Source organism: Lethenteron reissneri, chromosome 35 (assembly GCF_015708825.2).
Source record: "Lethenteron reissneri isolate LAM-NWPU_2019-01 chromosome 35, ASM1570882v1, whole genome shotgun sequence".
In the NCBI taxonomy this organism is placed as follows: domain Eukaryota; kingdom Metazoa; phylum Chordata; class Hyperoartia; order Petromyzontiformes; family Petromyzontidae; genus Lethenteron; species Lethenteron reissneri.
The window spans coordinates 13447884-13467649 of NC_083813.1; the positions used below are offsets into that span (position 1 = coordinate 13447884).

General features: G+C 60.8%; 1 protein-coding gene across 6 annotated transcripts in view; it reads right to left on the reverse strand.

Moving 5' to 3' along the window:
- LOC133350978 (engulfment and cell motility protein 1-like) overlaps positions 1-19766 on the reverse strand; it is a 37105-nt gene that overhangs the window by 4795 nt on the left and 12544 nt on the right. For 2 of the 6 annotated variants that reach the window (XM_061565845.1, XM_061565844.1), the window contains 11 exons: positions 19160-19259; positions 18404-18555; positions 17728-17806; positions 16803-16865; positions 16336-16386; positions 15474-15596; positions 15175-15309; positions 14199-14303; positions 13283-13391; positions 10191-10327; positions 12-181 (listed from right to left, as the gene is read on the reverse strand). In XM_061565845.1, the coding sequence (XP_061421829.1) occupies positions 12-181; positions 10191-10327; positions 13283-13391; positions 14199-14303; positions 15175-15309; positions 15474-15596; positions 16336-16386; positions 16803-16865; positions 17728-17806; positions 18404-18555; positions 19160-19259 (1224 nt within the window). Of the gene's footprint in view, positions 1-11; positions 182-5581; positions 5732-10190; positions 10328-13282; positions 13392-14198; positions 14304-15174; positions 15310-15473; positions 15597-16335; positions 16387-16802; positions 16866-17712; positions 17807-18403; positions 18556-19159; positions 19260-19766 lie in introns of those variants that run through there. The other 4 variants (XM_061565848.1, XM_061565847.1, XM_061565846.1 and 1 more) reach the window with 3 other exon arrangements.

Here is a 19766-nt window from a genome sequence, read left to right on the forward strand (position 1 = left end):
CGGGAACTGACACGATGGGCGCGGTGTGGGAGTCGCCCTCCTCCTGGCTCATCCTCTCCGTCTGGCGGATCTTCAGGATCTCCGTGTAGCTCAGCGACTGCAGCTTGTTGCGGAACTGGTCGAGAGACTTGGGCCTCGCGACGAGCGCTCGCACGATCTGCTCACGCACCACCTGCATCACCTGGGCAGGGGTCCACCGGCACCGGCATCATCACCCTCGCCACCGACGCAAACATCGACACCGTCGACAGCACCATTGCTCTCACCCGAGGATCGGCACAAGCACCGGCATCTGCGCGAGCTTCGGAAACGACATCAACGCGTATGCCAAACGCCACCACTGGCGCCACCGGCCATTATCAACACTTACACCAGCACCATCGACACCGTCGTAAAAATCACCGCCAGTACCATCATAAGTATCCTCAATGCACAGACAAGCACCATCAACACCTGCACACACAGACACCATCCACACCGACACACACACACCATCCACACCTACACACACACACACCATCAACACCTACACACACACACACCATCAACACCTACACACACACACCATCCACACCTACACAAAAACCACCATTCGCCACTAAGTGGTGGTGACGTCACCACGATGCTTGTGCCAGGCCATGTGCACCTTGAGGCCACGTGAAGTGTCGAACGCCCGCTGGAAAGTCACGGGTCAGACCCAGCAGGTGCCACGGGTCAACTGACTGAGATGACTGAGATGACTGAGATGACTGGCTGATGCACCACCTGTGCCCCCTACTGTGCCAACTGGCTTTCCTTCAGCCACCCGGCGCACCGATCGTTGTTGTGAGCATCGCTCCTCCGCCCTTCGTTGTTGTTGGAGGGCGAATGCCTCCAACTGCCCAGTAGCGTCCTTCACGAGCCTCCTCCACAGTGGCCGATCTTGACACCGCTGGTACCTGTCATCGACAAGTCCACTCAGCTCCACATCCTCCTGTACCACATCACCCCATCTCTTCTCTAGCCCGTGCCGCGCCCATTTAGCCCCCTCTATCTGGCCGAACAAAAGCTGTTTAGGCATGCGGTGATTGGGTATGCAGGCTACATGACCCAGCCAACGCAGCCTTGCCTGCCGGAGGAGCTCACCGATGGGACTTTGCCCAGATCTTTCAAGGATTTGTGAGCTCCTCACACAATCCAGCCTGGTTAAACCCAGACACCATCAACACCTACCTACACACACACAGACACCATCCACACCTACACACACACCATCAGCACCTACCTACACACACACACCATCAACACCTACACACACCATCCACACCTACACACACACCATCAACACCTACGTACACACACGCACAGACACCATCCACACGTACGCTAGCACGAGGTACACACCGACGCCACCTACGTCATCGCCAGCGCCAGCGCCGTCCACCCCAGCCCTGGCTCAGGCATCGCGCGGCCCCCGGGTGAAGATCTCTCACCCCCCCACGTCTGTGACCGATCCAAATTGGAGAACGTAATGAGGTGCCTCGAGAAAGTGGCGATTTGCCATGCAACAGTGAAGACTCCCACTCTCTCTCTCTCTCTCACTCCATCTCTTTCTCTCACTCCGTCTCTCTCTCAATTTCTCTCCAGCTCCGTCTCTCTCTCCCGCTCTCTCTCTCTGTCTCTCTCTCTCGCGCTCTCACTCGTCTCTGCAATTTGCAGTTCGTAATGGAAAAGCAGATTAACAGCGCGGCGAGATGGGTGCAGGGCAGACAGCGGAGGAGGGAGCCGCTCGCTACCCACGAGATGATGCTAAATTTAAAATCAGTCACTCGGCCGAGTGTGGCTCGCGGTGGCTCGCCGAGCCCGGCGCGCACCACGCAGCTCGTGCGGAACGCAAACGCCGGGTGGGGGAGGGAGAGGCTGCGAGTTCAAATCTCGGTTGGCGATTGACTCAGCCCATCATCCCACCAGGGTTAATAAAATCAAACACCCCGTTGTGTGCGGAAGTTAACAAGAGTTGTCACATGGATAGACTTGCCCCGGTCATAGGATTGTGGAATATCCACCACTGGCTCAGGGCTGTAAACAGGAGCAGGAAATCACCGTGAGTGCTCGTAACCGATTGGCTGGTGTGCTAGGGCTAGGGTTCAGGCGAGCATCTGGTTGGCTAGAGTTCTCTGCCACCAAACCGTGCGACTCTACTCGCCATGGCAACTCGTGGCTCGACAGGCTTCAGCCGCTGCCGTGTTCCCAGAGCCAGCCCTGCCGACCGCCGAGCGACCCAGGTCACGGGTCACCCCACGACAGCGGCACCGCCGCGGACGGGCGCCGTGCCACGACCCGCGGCGGGGTCCGAGGGCGCCGCTCGATCCGGCGCAGCAAGCGGTCGGTGGTTATAGCGCTCGTTTGAACGCGCCACGGCTCCACGGCGCACGCCACCACGGGACCCCGGTCCCAGCGCCGTAACCCGACAAGGAGGATCGCGCGGACACGGTGAGCCGAGCGGAGCCGAGGAGTCGACGACAGCGCTCGCCCGTGCCTCCCACCCACCTCGCTCGTTTGAACCCCGCGCCGTAATTCTGCGACAATCGAAACGGTCGTAACGGTGATTCACGCGCGAGGAGACGGCACTGACTACCTCGGGGGGGGCGGGGGGGCGGGAGGGTGGGGGGGGGCGAGAGGGTGGGGGGGGGGCACGACCCCGGGGGCTCGGCCGTCTCCGCCTCCACAGACACTTGGCCGGCGCCGCCGCCGCTGCTGCTGCTGGTACAAGGCCCAGGAGGTCAAGGATCACGCTCGCAATCCGGTGTCGCTGTTTACCGCGACGATAATCACCCGTGAACACACGCACACACGGACGCTTGCGTTCATGCATTGTTACACACACACAAAAGACGAAAATCTCTCATATACTGTTGGGGCAAGTGCTGTTAGCGAGCATCTTATGAAGGCCGGTATGGCACACGAGGGGGTGGATGACCAGGATTACCGCTTTTTCCTCCCCTGGTGCCGATGTTTACACACCGCACCGGCTACTTATGTGAGTGAACCTCGGAGAGGCCCAGGTTCAGTTCAGATAATCGTCACCGGTGGTGGCCGCGAGCGCGAATTGAACTCGGGTCACCAGGTTTGTACAGCGGCACGTTGACTGCTACACTACCGCTCCCCACAACAACAACAACAACCGCCATTCGCCACTAAGTGGTGGTGACGTCACCACGGTACTTGTGCCAGGCTAGGTGCATGCTAAGGCCACGTGAAGTGTCGAACGCCCGCTGGCAGGAGGTCACGGGGCAGACCAAGATGCCACGGGTTGCCCGACTGAGATGACTGGCCAATGTACCACGTGTGCTCCCTACTGTGCCTGCTCCCCACACACGTGCGCACTGGCACATGCGTGTGAATCTGCGCGAGGCTCCGCGACCTTTAAAGGTGAAGACAAGCGGGAACAAATGGGCTCCAGCGAGCGGCCCGTGGGCGCCGGTCGGCACGTCGTGCGGCGCCGACGGACAATCCCAGCAGTGACCGCGACGTTGGCGATGTCCAAACGCAAATCTCAAAAGTAGAAACTGCCGGGATAAAAAAAAACCCCCAGCACCAAGCCGTGCCGTGGCTTCCTGCACCACCGTTCCCGAGTGCCCCGCGAGAAGAAGAGTCGCGACGACACCGCCCCTCGCCCCGCCGCCCACACCACGCGGCAACGCGGAGAGGCGGGAGGGAGCGAGGCCGCTCGCCGCTCCGCTCCACCCGCGTGGGCGCCGTGAATCCCCGCAGCTCCCCTGCCTCCCATCCGTCTAATAAGAATCGATCACACGCAGACAAAGGTCCCCCGTGTAGCCCACACGGGCTGTCGGGGGCAAGTGCTGCGAGCGAGCACGGCGGTGTGGCCCGGCACGTGTGCGTGAGAGTGCGCGTGTGTGTAAACAGAGGCGTACGCACGTACAGACACAGATTAACGGGTACACGTGTGCGCGCGCGCACCACGGGAACGCGCGCACACGCACGGACACATGGAGATCGCTCGCCAGCGACGCCGCGTTCTCGCCGCGTTCTCGCCGCGCTCGCTCCTCCGGGTCGCGCCGGGGCGGCCGCGGCACAAACGCCCCGCCGGTGGTCTCTGTCCTGGCTCCATTGTTCCACGATTGGTGGGGTGCTTGTTGCAAAACCATCGGGCGGAGGAGCCGCCAGGTCGCGATGCATCGAGGGGCTTGTGCTCAGCGCTTGCGAGCAACGACCTCATCCCCACAGCATCCACACGTACCAACAAAGACAAATATACCCCGTAAAGCCTGAACAGACTATTGGGGCAAGTGCTGTTAGCGAGCACCAGTGAAGGCCGGCACGGCACACGAGGGGGTGGGTGGTCAGCACCACGCCCGGCCGCCTTTGTCTCCCGAGCGGCGATGTTTACACACCGCACCTGGTATTAACTTAAGGCTGAGTCGACCCAGGAGCGGTTCAGATAATCGTCACCGGCGTTGGCCGTGAGCAGAAATCAAACTCGGGTCGCCGGGTTCGTAGCGCAACGTAGCGCTCACCGCTACAGTACACATCCACACGCACATTCATCCTAATCTCAGCCTACTCCCTTTGCACGTCTCATCCCTCCTCCGTCATCACACTCCCCCTCTCTCAAAGCCTCTTTCCATTAATCTTCCCAATGCCTGTCCTCCCATCTCTCATGCAACTTCTCGTCGCTTCTCTCCGCTGCTAATCAGTCCTCTTCCCATCCCTCCTCAACTCTTCTCATACTGCGATCCATTCTCTTCTCCTCCCATTAATTTATCTTTCTCCCATCCCACCTCTAACCCCAACTCCTTCTTATCCATCCTCTCATTCCTACCGCTCCCTCTTCTCATCCCCATCCCTCTCCATCTCTCCTCGCCGCCCCCCCTCCCCCGTGCCGATGGCCGAGCGGCGCCGTCCCCGCCGCTCGCCGTGGCGGCCGAGCGGGGGGTAGGGGGGCGGCCTCGCAGACCCCCCAGGGCGCCGCTCCCTCCGCGCCACCTGCTCGCGCGTTCCTCCTCCTGCTCCTCCTCCTGCTGCTGCTGCTGCTGCACTCGCGATTTTTACTTCTCCCTCCTCAACCCTTGACCGGCCGTAGTGACCGACAAACGCACTCACACGCACACACACACACGCACGCACACACACGCACGCACACACACACACACGCACGCACGCACGCACACGCACACACTCACACGCACACACACACACGCACGCACGCGCACGCACTCGCACACGCATACACACGCACGCACGCGCACGCACTCGCACACGCACTCGCACACGCACGCACGCACTCGCTCGCGCACGCACGCACGCAAACACGCACGCACTTGCTCGCACGCACGCTCGCGCAGAACTCGTCCACTCCTCGCTTCGTCTCTCGCGCAGTGCTCGCATTCGGCGGCGAGCGTCGCGTTGGACGCCGGGAGCGGAGGGAGGAGACGCAGGGAGCCGCGCCGAGGCCGTTGCCATTGTGCCGCTCGTTCATTCTCTCGACAGAAAAACAAAACCCTCGACTGAATCGGGGCGGGCGCTCGGCATCGGCGACGCCACGGCAACTGCCGCGGTCGCAAACACGACCGCCGCTTACCTCCCCGGGAGGCCATGGCTGTCGGCCGGGACGCGGCGCGAGGCTTCGCGGGCGAGCGGGCGGATGGGCAACGCGATCTGAGAGCAGCGACCACGGGGTAGTCCCGCGCAGGCGGAGCGAGCGTCACCCAGCGGCCCCCACCGCGATCCCTCCGCCCACCACATCCCCACCGCGCGAGCGAGGGGAGCACCACCGCCGCCACCACCACCACCGCCGCCACGGCCGCACTCCAATCGCACGAGAGAGCTGAGACCGCGTCGCTTCTCCCTCCCTCCCTCCCTGCCCCCGCCCCCCCAACCCTAATCTGGAGGGAGAGGCGCCGTGCGTGCGTGGGAGGGAAGTGTTCAGCTCCGGGGAGCACCTGCTGAAGGCTCCCGAGCCAGCCATGCAATTCGATGGATCTCCATACGGGGGTCACGTGAGTCTGGGTCCCTGCATATGTCCCTTTCTGGGTCTATGAGTGTAGACTACATGAGTTTATGAGTCTCTATAAATTTAGAGTTTATTGCTCCCGATGTGAAAATATGGGTCCCTATGACAGTATGGGTCTCCATACGAGACGTCTACAATTCGGGGCTTCGCGGAGGAGAGGGGTGCGTGGGTGCAAGCGATGAAAGCGAGCCCAGCGGGTCGCCCCGCTCTCCACGTCACGAACGGCAAAAAGCGGATTTCAAACGCGCGCCTCTGACGGCCGCCACGCCGCAGATGAAAGCGCACGGAGGAGACGCGACACCGGCACGGGAACGACACCAAGCGGCACGCGCGGCCCCGCGGCGCAGAGGCCGGAGGGCGCTCCGCTCAGCCACCTCTGCTGCCCCCGCCGTCTGGAATTACCTTCCACCAGCCACCCGTGCTGCGTGCAAGGCTCAAGACCTTCCTCACCTCCTCTGCCTGTGACTGACCACCTCTCCCTCCCTCTCTCTCTCTAAAAGATAACCATGCCTACCCGCGCCAAGTACAGCAATGAAGCAGAGAGAAATGTGATTGCAAGAGATGGCAGAGTTGGCTTGGGGAGGAGGCCTTCATCCAGCAGTGGATTGGCCACGGTTGATGACGACGATGCGGAACGGTGCCAGCCCCCTCCGCACGAGGAGCGGTGATGATGGCAGAGCCAGATCAGCCTCCAGTGCTCATTTAAATATCCACACTTTCATTACAAAATGTCACCGGAGCCGTAATTGAGAATGTCAATCATGAACATCGTACTCTGTGCGGCAATAGCGCCACCGCACTGGCAATACGAAGACATTACCTTTCCTAGCCTCCTCACAGCAACGTGCCACGTATTTCTCCACATCAGCGTACACACATTAAGACAATGATCCCCCCACCTAGCCATTGCCAGACTGTTCGGGCATGTGCTGTTAGCGAGCACCTATTAAGGCTGCCACGGCACACGAGGGGGTGGGACGCCTCTGTCTCCCCAGTGGCGATGTTCACACACCGTACGCGCGAGTGTGCGTGAGTGTGTCTGTGAGTGTGTCTGTGTGTGTGTCTGCGAGTGTGTGTGTTGTGGGGAGTGGTAGTGTAGCGGTTAGCGCGATGCTACGCTACGAACCCGGCGACACAATTTCAATTCCCGCTCACGACCAACACCGGCGACAATTATCTGAACCGGTCCTGGGCCTCCCCTCGGTCGACTCGGCCTAAAATGAGTACCCGGTGCGGTGTGTGACCATCGCTACTGGGGAGACAAAGGCAGCCAGGTGTGGTGCTGGCCACCCACCCCCTCGTGTGCCGTGCCGCGCTTTATAGGTGATGGCTAACAGCACTTTCCCCAAGAGGCTGTTAAGGCTATACCGGGGATCTTTTGCTGCATCTTTATTTGGGGCCAGAAGCGCAGTGGTTAGTGCACTGCACCGGTTCGATTCTCACTTACGGCCAAGATCCGAACCAGTCTAGCGCATACCCGAGGTCAACTCAGCCTTAAATGAGAAGCCGGTGTGCTGTGGAAACACCGGCATTGGGAAGACAAAGTCGGCTTAGCGTGTGTCGTGCTGGCCTTAGTAGGTGCTCACAACAGCACGTGCCCTATCAGTCTGTTAAAAGCGAGATGGGGGGATCTTTGTTCTGGCAGTGTGGGCATTGACCGCGTGTGTGAACAGGCGTCATCACGGTGGTGTGGGTTGTGTCTCCGTGCCGGGCTGGCAAGACTCGGCTGCGCATCCCAATGAGCCCATTAGCCGAGTAATTAATGCCGATGCCGCGCAGTCGTACGGATGGACGGAGCGAGTGCCCGGGCGGACGCACGTGCGGCGGTGGCGAGCACGGCTCGCCGGTTCCTGCTGGCGCGAGCACCCCGCGACAGAACCGGCCGCGCCGTGCCACGCCGTGCTCCGACCGGCACATCCATCCACCTCCACGTCGCACCGGAAACAAACGTCACCGACACCCGACGGCCTGCCAGGTCTCGCCGGCACGGTCCGCACCACGCCACGTCCGGATGCACCGCGGCGGCACGCCGCACCGGTCCGGACCGAACCGTACCGCGCCACGGACAGCCACGTCGCTGGCGCCGCCGAACCGAGTGACGGCGCCGAGCTGGCCGACATCGTGACCGCCCCTCGCGGAGACATCCCCACCGCGATCGCCACGAACGCTCGCAATCGGCGTGATGCACGGCGTGTCCCTGGCTATGCTCTGGAGACCATCGCCATCGTCGTCGCTCCCAGCATCGTCGTCGTCGTCGTGGTGACTGTCATCTATTCGCACCCACTGCGTGGCGGGCTCTGCGGGGGTTCGAGTGACGGCTGCCGGCTGTGTACCGCACCGCACCCCCCCCCACCTCCGGCTGTGTACCGCACCGCACCCCCCCACCCCCCGCTGAGTTTTTCAAATTATTATTGAGCTCAAAGCTGAACGGCTGCCACACCACACACGCACACACCACACACACACCACACACGCACACACGCACACACCACACACGCACACTACAAGCACACACACTAAAGACACGCAAACACCACACGCATGCACACACCACACACGCACACTACACAAACGCGTACGGTACAAGCATCCCCCGTATCGGCTTAACAGCCTGTTGGGGCAAGTGCTGTCAGTGACCACCTATGAAGGCCGACATGGCGCACAAGGGGTTAGGTGGCCAGAACCACGCTCGGCCGCCTTTGTATCCCTAGTTGCAATGTTTACACACCGCACCAGGTACTCATTTGAGGATGAGTCTACCAAGGGGAGGTGCAGGACTAGTTTAGATAATCGTCAACTGGCGTTGCCCGTGAGTGGAAATCAAACTCGGGTCGCTGGGTTCGTAATGCAGCGTAGCGCTAACCGTGACTACCCCCCTCCCCCCACACAATAACACACGCCCGTCGAGAGACGAATGAGAGTTTGACACAACACACGACCAACACGAGGAGGAACGCACATGTGAGCGTAAAACCATACCCCACACGCACGCACAACGGAAGGGTACGTGTGTGCATGCGTGTATATGTGCGCGTTTGTTCATGGACGGGGAGCGATGGTGCAGTGGTTACCGCGCTGCGCCACGAACCCGGCCACCGATCCCCTCGTGTGTCCTGCCGGCCTTCATAGGTGCTACCCGCTAACAGCACTTGCCCCAACAGTCTGTTAAGGCGGTAACGGGGCCCTTTGTCTCGTGTGTTAAAGACCTCAATGTCACATCAGCTCCTGACACATCAGTCGCTACCACTACATCAAGCACTGACACATCAGCCCCTGACACATCAAGCACTTAAACATCAAGCACCGACACATCAGCCCCTGACACATCAAGCACCGACACATCAGCCCACACACGGAAGCGAAGACACCGCAGCGCCTTGGCACAGGAGCTTCTGAGCCAGCTGTCCTCCCACGCTCACAGGAACAGTGACCCAATTGTGCGTTCTAAAAGAGCCCAATTTGCGATATTAATAACAGGTGATCGTTACAATCAGTGAGGTCCCCCATCCCACATGGCTCCACCGCGGCCTGACAGCGCGTCCTTGGTGGGGGCTGGGGGGCCTCTCACAGCCTCCCACATCACACAAGCCCCCCCCCCCCCCCCCACGACTCTGGGTAAATCGTTCTGGAGTGGCAGCTTGTCACTTAGGCTGGGATTGGCCCCCCCTTCATACCCACGTCTCCTTCCTATGACCCCCCACATTCACCCCCACGTTCACCCCCACCCCCCGGCCCTCCACACATCCTGCCGCTCCGCTCCCGTCGCCCACGATCACCATCAGTGGCGTCTGGCAGTGCCGTGCTGCTGGAACACCCCTGTATCCCAGGGGCTTCTACCCCGACCCCCATTGCCACCCACCCTCCCTAACCCTACCCCCCACCCCTACCTCCATCTGTCCTTCCTCGGCCACGTCACAACACGCGCCGCCGCTGCCGCCGTATCGGCTCACGCCGGACACGAACGGTGGCGTGCACGTCGGCGGTGGTGCGCTGGTGCTGCCGTGCGTCGAGTGGGGGGGTTTAACAATGCGCATTACCGACAGTTGCGAATGAAGAACGCGCGTCAATGTTTGAAAACAAAGGCATTGCACGTCGCACCACATAACCACACATCTCGCAGCCGAATAGCGCGAGCCAGGGAGTCAGCAAGCCAGCGAGCGAGCGAGCGAGTCCTTACCTTCCCAAAGTCCTCCGACGTCGCCCTCATCTCCTTCCAAGTCTTGTTGAGCAACTGGATGCAGACGCAGAACATCTCCTCCATGGCGCGATCGTGCGTGAAGAACATGGGACAGAAGTCCTGGCCGGTCTCCGTGGCTGCCGCGCACAAACACACGGAGCTCGTTACGGGGATGGGCGCCGTGGTGGACACGCACCGAGAGCCACGGAGCCTTCGACTCGAGGACGACTCGAGGACGACTCGAGGACGACTCGAGGAGTCAAACGGCGGCGGGTGCCGCCCACACGCGGCCCGGGCGGCCCGGCGGCACCGGACTCGTGCAGCGTGCGCCGCGTGACGAGCGGGAGGGGACCCGCAGCCGGCGCGACGGAGAAGCGGCTCCACCGCAGCAGCTTCACGGGCAGCAGGGCGGCCGCCGCTGGCATCGTGGGGGGGGGGGGGGGGGGGGCGGCCATTCTTCATCTTCCCTGTGACGGGGACAGCTGGCGGTGGGGAAGGCCGGCGCGATACGTTCCAAGGCCTGGGACTCGTGGCCACGTCGCACTTGGGGTCACGTCCCTCATCGTCCACCCAATTGCTTTGTCTGAGAGTTTGCGAATGGCAGATGCGCCCCCCTTAATGTTCACGGTTCGGGCGGCGCAAAGTTGCGTGGTCGCAGCACGGCGCGGCGGCCGTGTTTTGCCATCGACGGCGGCGACCGCAGGAGGGGGACTTGTCAACGAGCTTGGCCGCTGCGGCCCGCCTGACCGTGGGCCCCCTCCGGCCACGCACGAACGTCGTCGGTACGACAACGAAGGACAGCGCTCCTCCCCGAACCGTCCGGGCGCCCTCGACCAACCCCCCCCACCCCACCGTACACGGATGAGCGCTCAATTCATCGTGCGTGCCGCGGGCTCCGTGGCCACGCGGCGGCCGCCACGAGCCGACTCGAGCCGAGCGAGCGGCACGCACACCCCCCGCTGGACCCCGGAGAGGTCGGCTGGCCGGAGGGGCAAGCGGTGACGTCGCTCGTGCGGTGCGCAGAGGTCGGGCAACGGTGCTGAGCCATGTTGACAGAACACCACACACACCGCATACCACCACAAGCAACCACACAACACACTGCACAACCACAGACACCGCCACACACACACCACCCACCACCAAACACACACTGCACGCCACACGACAGCACACACCGCCACACACACCGCACACTACCACACGACACACCACCACACACACCACACATACCACACACACCACACACACCACACACACCACACGACAACGCACCACACACACCGCACATCACCACACACCACCCCATATACACCGCACACCACCCCACACACACCGCCACACACACACCGCACACCACCCCACACACACCGCACACCACCCCACACACACTGCACACCGCCACACACACACACCGCACACCGCCACACACACACCGCACACCACACGGTCACACGAACCGCACACCACTACACACACACACCACAACACGCACACCGCCACATACACACTGCACACCTCACCACACACACTACTACACAACACACACCGTAACACCACGTGACAACACACACACACACCCAGTCACCGCGTGTCAGACAGAGGAGTCGCGCGCCACGACGAGAGGTCGTGACCTGGCTGCCGAGCGGCGGGAGCGGTCGCCGCTGTTTGTGAATTCGGCTTCTGAAGACGAATCCCTCCGCCTCCTCCTCTGCCTCCTCCTCACCGGGAAGGCAGGGCGACCCGAGGTTAACACGCTCCGCCACGCAGAGCGGAGCGTGGCGTGGGTCGCTCACCGGGCCCCCCCCCACGGACCGTGCCGCCCGAGGCGCTCATTTAACCGCTCGGAGCGTCTGCGGGACGACTCACAGAGCGTCTGCGTGTGCCGTGTACTCTGCGTGTGCCGTGTACTCTGCGTGTACTCTGCGTGTGCCGTGTACTCTGCGTGTGCCGTGTACTCTGCGTGTACTCTGCGTGTGCCGTGTACTCTGCGTGTGCCGTGTACTCTGCGTGTACTCTGCGTGTGCCGTGTACTCTGCGTGTGCCGTGTACTCTGCGTGTACTCTGCGTGTGCCGTGTACTCTGCGTGTGCCGTGTACTCTGCGTGTACTCTGCGTGTGCCGTGTACTCTGCGTGTGCCGTGTACTCTGCGTGTGCCGTGTACAGAGCGTCTGCGTGTGCCGTGTACTCTGCGTGTACTCTGCGTGCCGTGTACTCTGCGTGTACTCTGCGTGTGCCGTGTACTCTGCGTGTACTCTGCGTGCCGTGTACTCTGCGTGTATTCTGCGTGTGCCGTGTATTCTGCGTGTACTCTGCGTGTGCCGTGTACTCTGCGTGTACTCTGCGTGCCGTGTACTCTGCGTGTACTCTGCGTGTGCCGTGTACTCTGCGTGTACTCTGCGTGTGCCGTGTACTCTGCGTGTACTCTGCGTGTGCCGTGTACTCTGCGTGTACTCTGCGTGTGCCGTGTACTCTGCGTGTGCCGTGTCCTCTGCGTGCCGTGTACTCTGCGTGTACTCTGCGTGCCGTGTACTCTGCATGTACTCTGCGTGTGCCGTGTACTCTGCGTGTACTCTGCGTGTGCCGTGTACTCTGCGTGTGCCGTGTACTCTGCGTGTGCCGTGTACTCTGCCTGTGCCGTGTACTCTGTGTGTCGTGTACTCTATGTGCCGTGTACTCTGCATGTACTCTGCGTGTGCCGTGTACTCTGCGTGTGCCGTGTACTCTGTGTGTCGTGTACTCTGTGTGCCGTGTACTCTGTGTGCCGTGTACTCTGCGTGTACTCTGCGTGTGCCGTGTACTCTGCGTGCCGTGTACTCTGCATGTACTCTGCGTGTGCCGTGTACTCTGCGTGTGCCGTGTACTCTGCGTGTGCCGTGTACTCTGCGTGTGTCGTGTACTCTGTGTGCCGTGTACTCTGCGTGTGCCGTGTACTCTGCGTGTGCCGTGTACTCTGCATGCCGTGTACTCTGCATGTACTCTGCGTGTGCCGTGTACTCTGCGTGTGCCGTGTACTCTGCGTGTGCCGTGTACTCTGCGTGTGCCGTGTACTCTGCGTGTGCCGTGTACTCTGCGTGCTGTGCGGTACCCACGCGGCTCTCCCACGTGCAGCGTCTCACACAGCATCCCCGTCAGCTCGATGCTGCTGCGTCCAAACGGGCACTCGTGCTTGTCGTCACGGCAACTGTTCTCCAGCACGAGCTGTGATGCCGCACACACAGACGTGCACACACAGACGATCAACACACACACACACAAAGACACACCAAAGATCCCCCGTATAGCCTTAACAGACCGTAGGAGCAAGTGCTGTTAGCAAGCATCTATGAAGGCCGGAACGGTACACGAGGGGGTGGGTGGCCAGCACCACGCCCGACCGCCTTTGTCTCCCCAGTGGCGATGTTTACACACCACACCGGGTACTCATTTGAGGCTGAGTCGACCTAGGGGAGGCCCAGGACCGACCGGTTCAGATAATCGTCACTGGGTCGCTAGGTTCATAGCGCAGCGCGCTAACCGCTACACTACCGCTCCCCCCCGTACACACACACACACAAAGACACCCGCACATACATCCATACAGACGGACTGACACACACCCAGGCAACTGAGGGACAGACAACACAACACAACGCTCCTCGTGTATTGCCAGGGAGTGCGGTGTGTGTTTGGTAGAGCCGCCCCCCTTTACCCCGGGGCATCTCAGAACGCTCACCGCACGACAAGCAACTCGCATCTCAAACAATCGCATTCAAAAGGGCTCCCTCGGCGGCAGCGGTGCGGCGCGAGGCCACTCGGCGCCTGGCCTGCGCGCCAGCGTTCGTCTGCCAGCGGGCGGAGACGGCCGCTGCGATGCGGTCTATCCTGGGGGCGCCCCCAGCGGCAGCTATCCCCGCTTGTCAGTTTTACACCGGCGGGCGACGGCCGCTCTGCGCGAGTACACTCGGGCGCCGCGCAGGCCGCGTCGGCGAGCGCCGGTCCGGCGGGCGTCGTGTGTCGCCCGCTCACCCGCACGTAGGGGTCCGTATGGTGCTTGGCAAAGTAGATCATGTTGTCCAGCGCCAGCATGCCCGGCGGGGTCTGCATGAAGTCCAGCGCCGGGTTCACGTGGTTCTGGGTCACGGGGCAACGCGGAGAAACAAACGCAGGTACGTGCGCAAAGCCAAGGATCTCCTGCGGGGCAATTGCTGTTAGCGAGTATCATCATCGCCCGCCGAGGCCGGCGCGGCACACGAGGGAGTGGGTGGTCAGCACCACGCCCGGCCGCCTTTATCTCCCCAGTTCTTATATTTAAACACTGCACAAGGAACTCGTTTTAGGCCGAGTCGAACTAGAAGAGGCCCACCACGACCGATTCAAATATCGCCACTGTAATTGGTCACAAGTGGGAATCGAACTTAGGTCGCCAGGTTCGTAGTGCAGCACGCTAACCACTGTGCCATCGCTCCGCCCACACGCACGCACACAGGGACACGCACGCACACAGGGACACGCACGCACGCTGGCTCACACACGCACGCTGGCTCACAGAAGCACGCACACAGGCACACGCACGCACACAGGGACACGCACACAGGCACACACAGGGACACGCACGCACGTCGGCTCACACACGCACACACACAGGCACACGCACGCACACAGGGACACGCACGCACATAGGGACACGCACGCACACAGGGACACGCACGCACACGCACGCACGCTGGCTCACACACGCACGCACACAGGGACACGCACGCACACAGGCACACACAGGGACACGCACGCACACAGACACATGCACGCACACAGGCACACACAGGGACACGCACGCATGCCGGCTCACACACGCACGCACACAGGCACACGCACGCACGTCGGTCCCCCGCGCTCGTGATGCTGCTGCCCCCCGCCCCTCGGTGCAGCGCTCCAGGCAATCCGAGTCACCAGTGCGTGGGCTCCCCCTGCCGGGCCGGCTCCACGCAGCGAGCAGCGCACTCACCGTGAAGCCCAGCTTCTTGTAGTCCTTGGAGTAAACTCCCTTGCGCCGGTCGAGCGTTCCCCCGGGGGCGCTCGCCGCCTCCGCCTCCGCGTCGAACGCGATGCGGCACAACTCGAACAGCGTGTCCCTCTGGGCCTGCTCACCCACCACCGCCACCACCACCGCCACGGAACTGCTCAACACCCAGCACCACGTTGTTCCCTGTGCTCCGGTGTCCCCGTGCCCCCATATCTCCGTATCGCTGTGCCCCCCGTGCCCCGTGTCCCCGTGTGACCCCGTGTGACCCCCCCGTGCCTCGCCTGGTCCTGTGGGTCCATCTTAGTCATCATCCGCTCCTCCAGGAGATTGAGCGACAGCACCTGCAGCACGTAGAGCTGGTGCGCCATCTCCGTGCCCACAATATGCTGGCCCCGGATCACCGACTGAGGGCAAACACCACCACCATCATCACTACCATCTTTACCACCAAGGTCAGAAGGTCAAAGAGAGTTCCTGCTACGACGAGCATTGAGGTGGTACTCATCTCCAGTTGACAACCCTAAGCCAGTGCTAGAAGTTTAATATGTCTGTGGCAGGGGCGCGTCTAAGAACAGGATAACCACTTCTCGATTTAAAGCTTTCGTGACTGCAGGGATTCATCTTCTTGGTTCTTTCGGTAAAGTCACGTAGAAGGGAAATAATCAAATAATAAAAATAAAACATAATAAAATAATTCTCACTTCCCGACAGACCTGTTCTTCACCTGAGGACGGCTGCTTGCGTTGTGGCCGAAACGTCGTGAGAATTATTTTATTATGTTTTATTGTTATTATTTTATTATTTCCCTTCTACGTAACTTTACCGAAAGAACCAAGAACAAGATAACCACTGTTTACTTTCTCACAAAGTGGAACTTATTGGATCAATCCTGGAGCGATGATGGGCAGAATCAACCCCTGAAACCAGGATTTGAATTCACAACCTACTGATTGTGAGCCACTCACTCTACCATCACCACCAACATCAGTCATCTCTATCAGTACTATCACCACCATCGTCTTCACAGTCATCACCATCATCGTCGTCGTCGTCATCATCATCATCACCACCACCACCACCACCGTCGTCATCATCATCATCACCGCTGCCACTTCCTTCGTGGCCACGCACGCGCACACCTACGTTGAGGATGACCGTGCGAAGTTGCTTCTGGCAGGGGCTGTTGGCCAGCTCCTGTATGGGAGAGACAAAGGTGGCTCAGTGTCCGTTCTGTCTGCACCATTCCTCGCGGACACACACAAAGCCCGACGGTGTTCACACAATCACACACTCGCACGCGTACACACTCGCACACTCACGCACTTGCACACTTTCACACTCACAAATGTGCACACTCACGCATACACACTTGTGCATACACACTCATGCACACACTCACAACCGCACTCATGCACTGACAAATTTTTACGCATGCACACTGAAAAACACGCGTGGGTACGACAAGTCACGAAACTCTAGTCTTATGATCGAAAAAATATTCGGTGATAAATTAAGCCCTGCTGTAAATAACAGCGCACGCACGCACGCACACGGCGCTAGCCGGCGCTGGCCGGCGCTGGCCGGCGTTGGCCGGCGGTGGCCGTACTCACGGTCAGGGGGGCGGTGAGAACCCTACCGGGGTCCTCCTCACTCATCTCTAGCATCCAGTCCAGCTGCGGGGCGCGTGGTTAGAGCGGGGCGGCACAGCGGGCGAAGCGCGGTTAGAAGGCGCGATGTGGTTAACGGGGAGCGTTGCGAGTGAACCGAGCGAGGAGGGAGACGAACGTGGATGCACGCACATAGATACGCAAGCACACAGATACACACAACGCACGCACACAAATACACACAACGCAAGCACACAGATACACACAACGCACGCACACAGATACACACAACGCAAGCACACAGATACACACAACGCACGCGATCAGACACGACAATATGGCTACACGCACACACACATGCATGCATATTGAGCTTCTTTCGGACTGTACAAAGCCAACCGTGCTAATTGGAGGTGCGAGAGCCTTAACAGACTGTTAAGGCAAGTGCCGTTAGGGAGCACCTATCGAGGCCGGGACAGTGCACGAAGGTGGTGGGTGGCCAGCGTCACGCTCGGCCGCCTTAGTCTCACCAGTGGTGATGTCCACACACCGCACCGAGTACTCATTTGTGACCGATCCGACCTAGGGGAGGCCCAGGACCGGTTCAAATATTCGTCACTGGTGCTGGTTCGAAGCCAACGCGCTAACCATCGCACTGCTGCTCCCCACACTGGTCGACACACACGGGGACACCCTGGCGGGAGAGGCCCCACAGGTGACACCGACCGCGAACTCCGAGCAGCACGGTCACGACCCCGGTCACAGAACCACCACCAAACACCGCAGTCCCACGCTCTCGCTCTCGACCCCACGGTCTCAGGACCGGTCGCGGCGCCACCGTCACGGCACCACGGTACCACCGTCAGAGCACCAGGGCGACGGTACCGTGGCGACCGCGCCGCGATTGCTATACCACGGGTGGCAGCACCTGCTTGGTCTCCTCGGGAGCCTTGAGCAGCAGCGCGTTGAGCAGCGCCACCGCGTTCGTCTGGATCTCTTGGTTGGACCTGCGGCGAGACCGAGAGACACGCGCTTTTCCATCTCCCGGCCCGGCAGAAACACCGAGGTTCACGCCGCGTCGTGGGCGCCGGTATAGCCAGATGAGATTTTATAGATCGCCGAGTCTCGGGGCTCTACTTCGGGCGGGCTCTGCGGTAATTTGCGACGTGAGTTTTCATATTTGGCAAATTTGGACCATGGCGCCAGCACCCGATGGCCGACTCTTCTCCGAACGACGTCGTGGGAATTTAACGTCCTCTGCGCTCGCGACATTAACCGGGGCGGCATGCCGGATATGAACCTCGCTAACGGCACTCTCCCCGACAGTCAGCCGAGGCTACGGGGGGACCGTGGAGCGTGCGTGTAGGCGCACGTGTGTGCACACGTGTATTCGTGTGTGTTGCATGCGTGTATTCGTGTGTGTACATGTGTGTTTTCGTGCGTGTGTGTGCGCGTGTGCATGCGTGCATGTGTGTGCGCGCGTTTGCGCGTGTGTGCAGTGCGTGTGTGCATGCGCGCGTGCGCGTGTACGCGCGTGTGTGCGTGTGTGCGTGTGTGCGTGTGCGTGTGCGCGCTGGTGCGTGTGCGTGCGTGGGGGCCCGTACACTTGCAAGTGGTTGATGAGCTGCCCGACGGTGATCTCCTGCGACACCACGGAGTAGAGGTTGAGGCTGTTGAGCACCATGCACTCGAGGATCGCGAGAGAGCGCTGCAGCAGCGTCGCGTCCAGGTTGGGGGCACGCACGTAGCTCGCGATCTGCCGCACGCCACACACGCATCACTCAATGCCTGGACGCCGGCATGGCAGGGCACATGGCACGCAAGACACGTGGTACAAAGGGCACGCACGGCACGCGGCAGAGACCACGGCAAGGAGAATGGCCGCCGGCTGCATCACAGAGGTAACAGGCCCTGCAATGTCCCGCTCACTCCACTGCTGGTGGAACCTGGGCCGGGCCTCCATAGCAGGGGACTCTAGCGGGTTCTCGGCCTCCACTTCCACGTCACCCAGACTGTCTTTCAAGTGGCGGACGTACCCACAAGTGTTACTCCACTGCTCTCAGTCTCCCGGCAATCGACGGCGCTGTTCACACTGCTGGCTGGAGATGGAACCGAACCGGCGTCAGGGAGGAGGGCTGCTTAACGCTCTGTGGAAACCTTCTGGAGGATTCCTGCTGTAAAGGTGGCGTGGGAGTATTCACGGATCACAGGGAGACGCCGGTTCTGAAACGTCGCACTCAGATCCACTGCCCAACGGCGGCCTCGCCGACGGGACGCTACCCCACCGAACGGCGTGGGTGTCGTGAACGTGCGTCAACAACCGCAACAACGCAAACAAAGCCAAGACACGCGGCACAAACCTTTTTGACGAAGCTGACCGTCAGGTTATCCCACGAGATGATTCCGTGGTCCATAAGCTCCAGGAAGGCGGTTAGCGTGAAGGCCAGGAGTTCCCCGAGACTGGCGGTCATCCCGGCGTAACGGCATAGTGACGACACGGTGACGACACGGTGACGACACGGCACACGCAGAGCAACAGCTAGAGCAAGGAGAGGCTGCGCTGGCCCAAGCGTTAGCGGTCGTGCGTTCGGTTAAAGGACGGGGTGCGCTCACGGTCAGAACCGAGCGAGGTCGATGCGGGGTGACAAGATCACGACAGAGTCGCGAGCGGAGTTGCGTGTGAAGCGGTTACAATGGCGAGGTGAGAGTCGGGGAGATCAGTGAACAGTGGTCGGGGTCAGGGGCCCGAGTACAGAATGACTGCGCAACGAGAGAAGTGTCACGAGTACAGGGGTGGTCAGGACCACGGCGTCACAAGTGTCTCTTCAAAATGGGAAGCAAGTCAACCTCGCCCCACATAACTAATAAAATTAATAACCAATGTAATCATTACATATGCAGACAATAAATCTCTGCCGCATGCCTTCTGGGAGTGCATCAGTGGCATTGATTTTACGCGAGAAAATC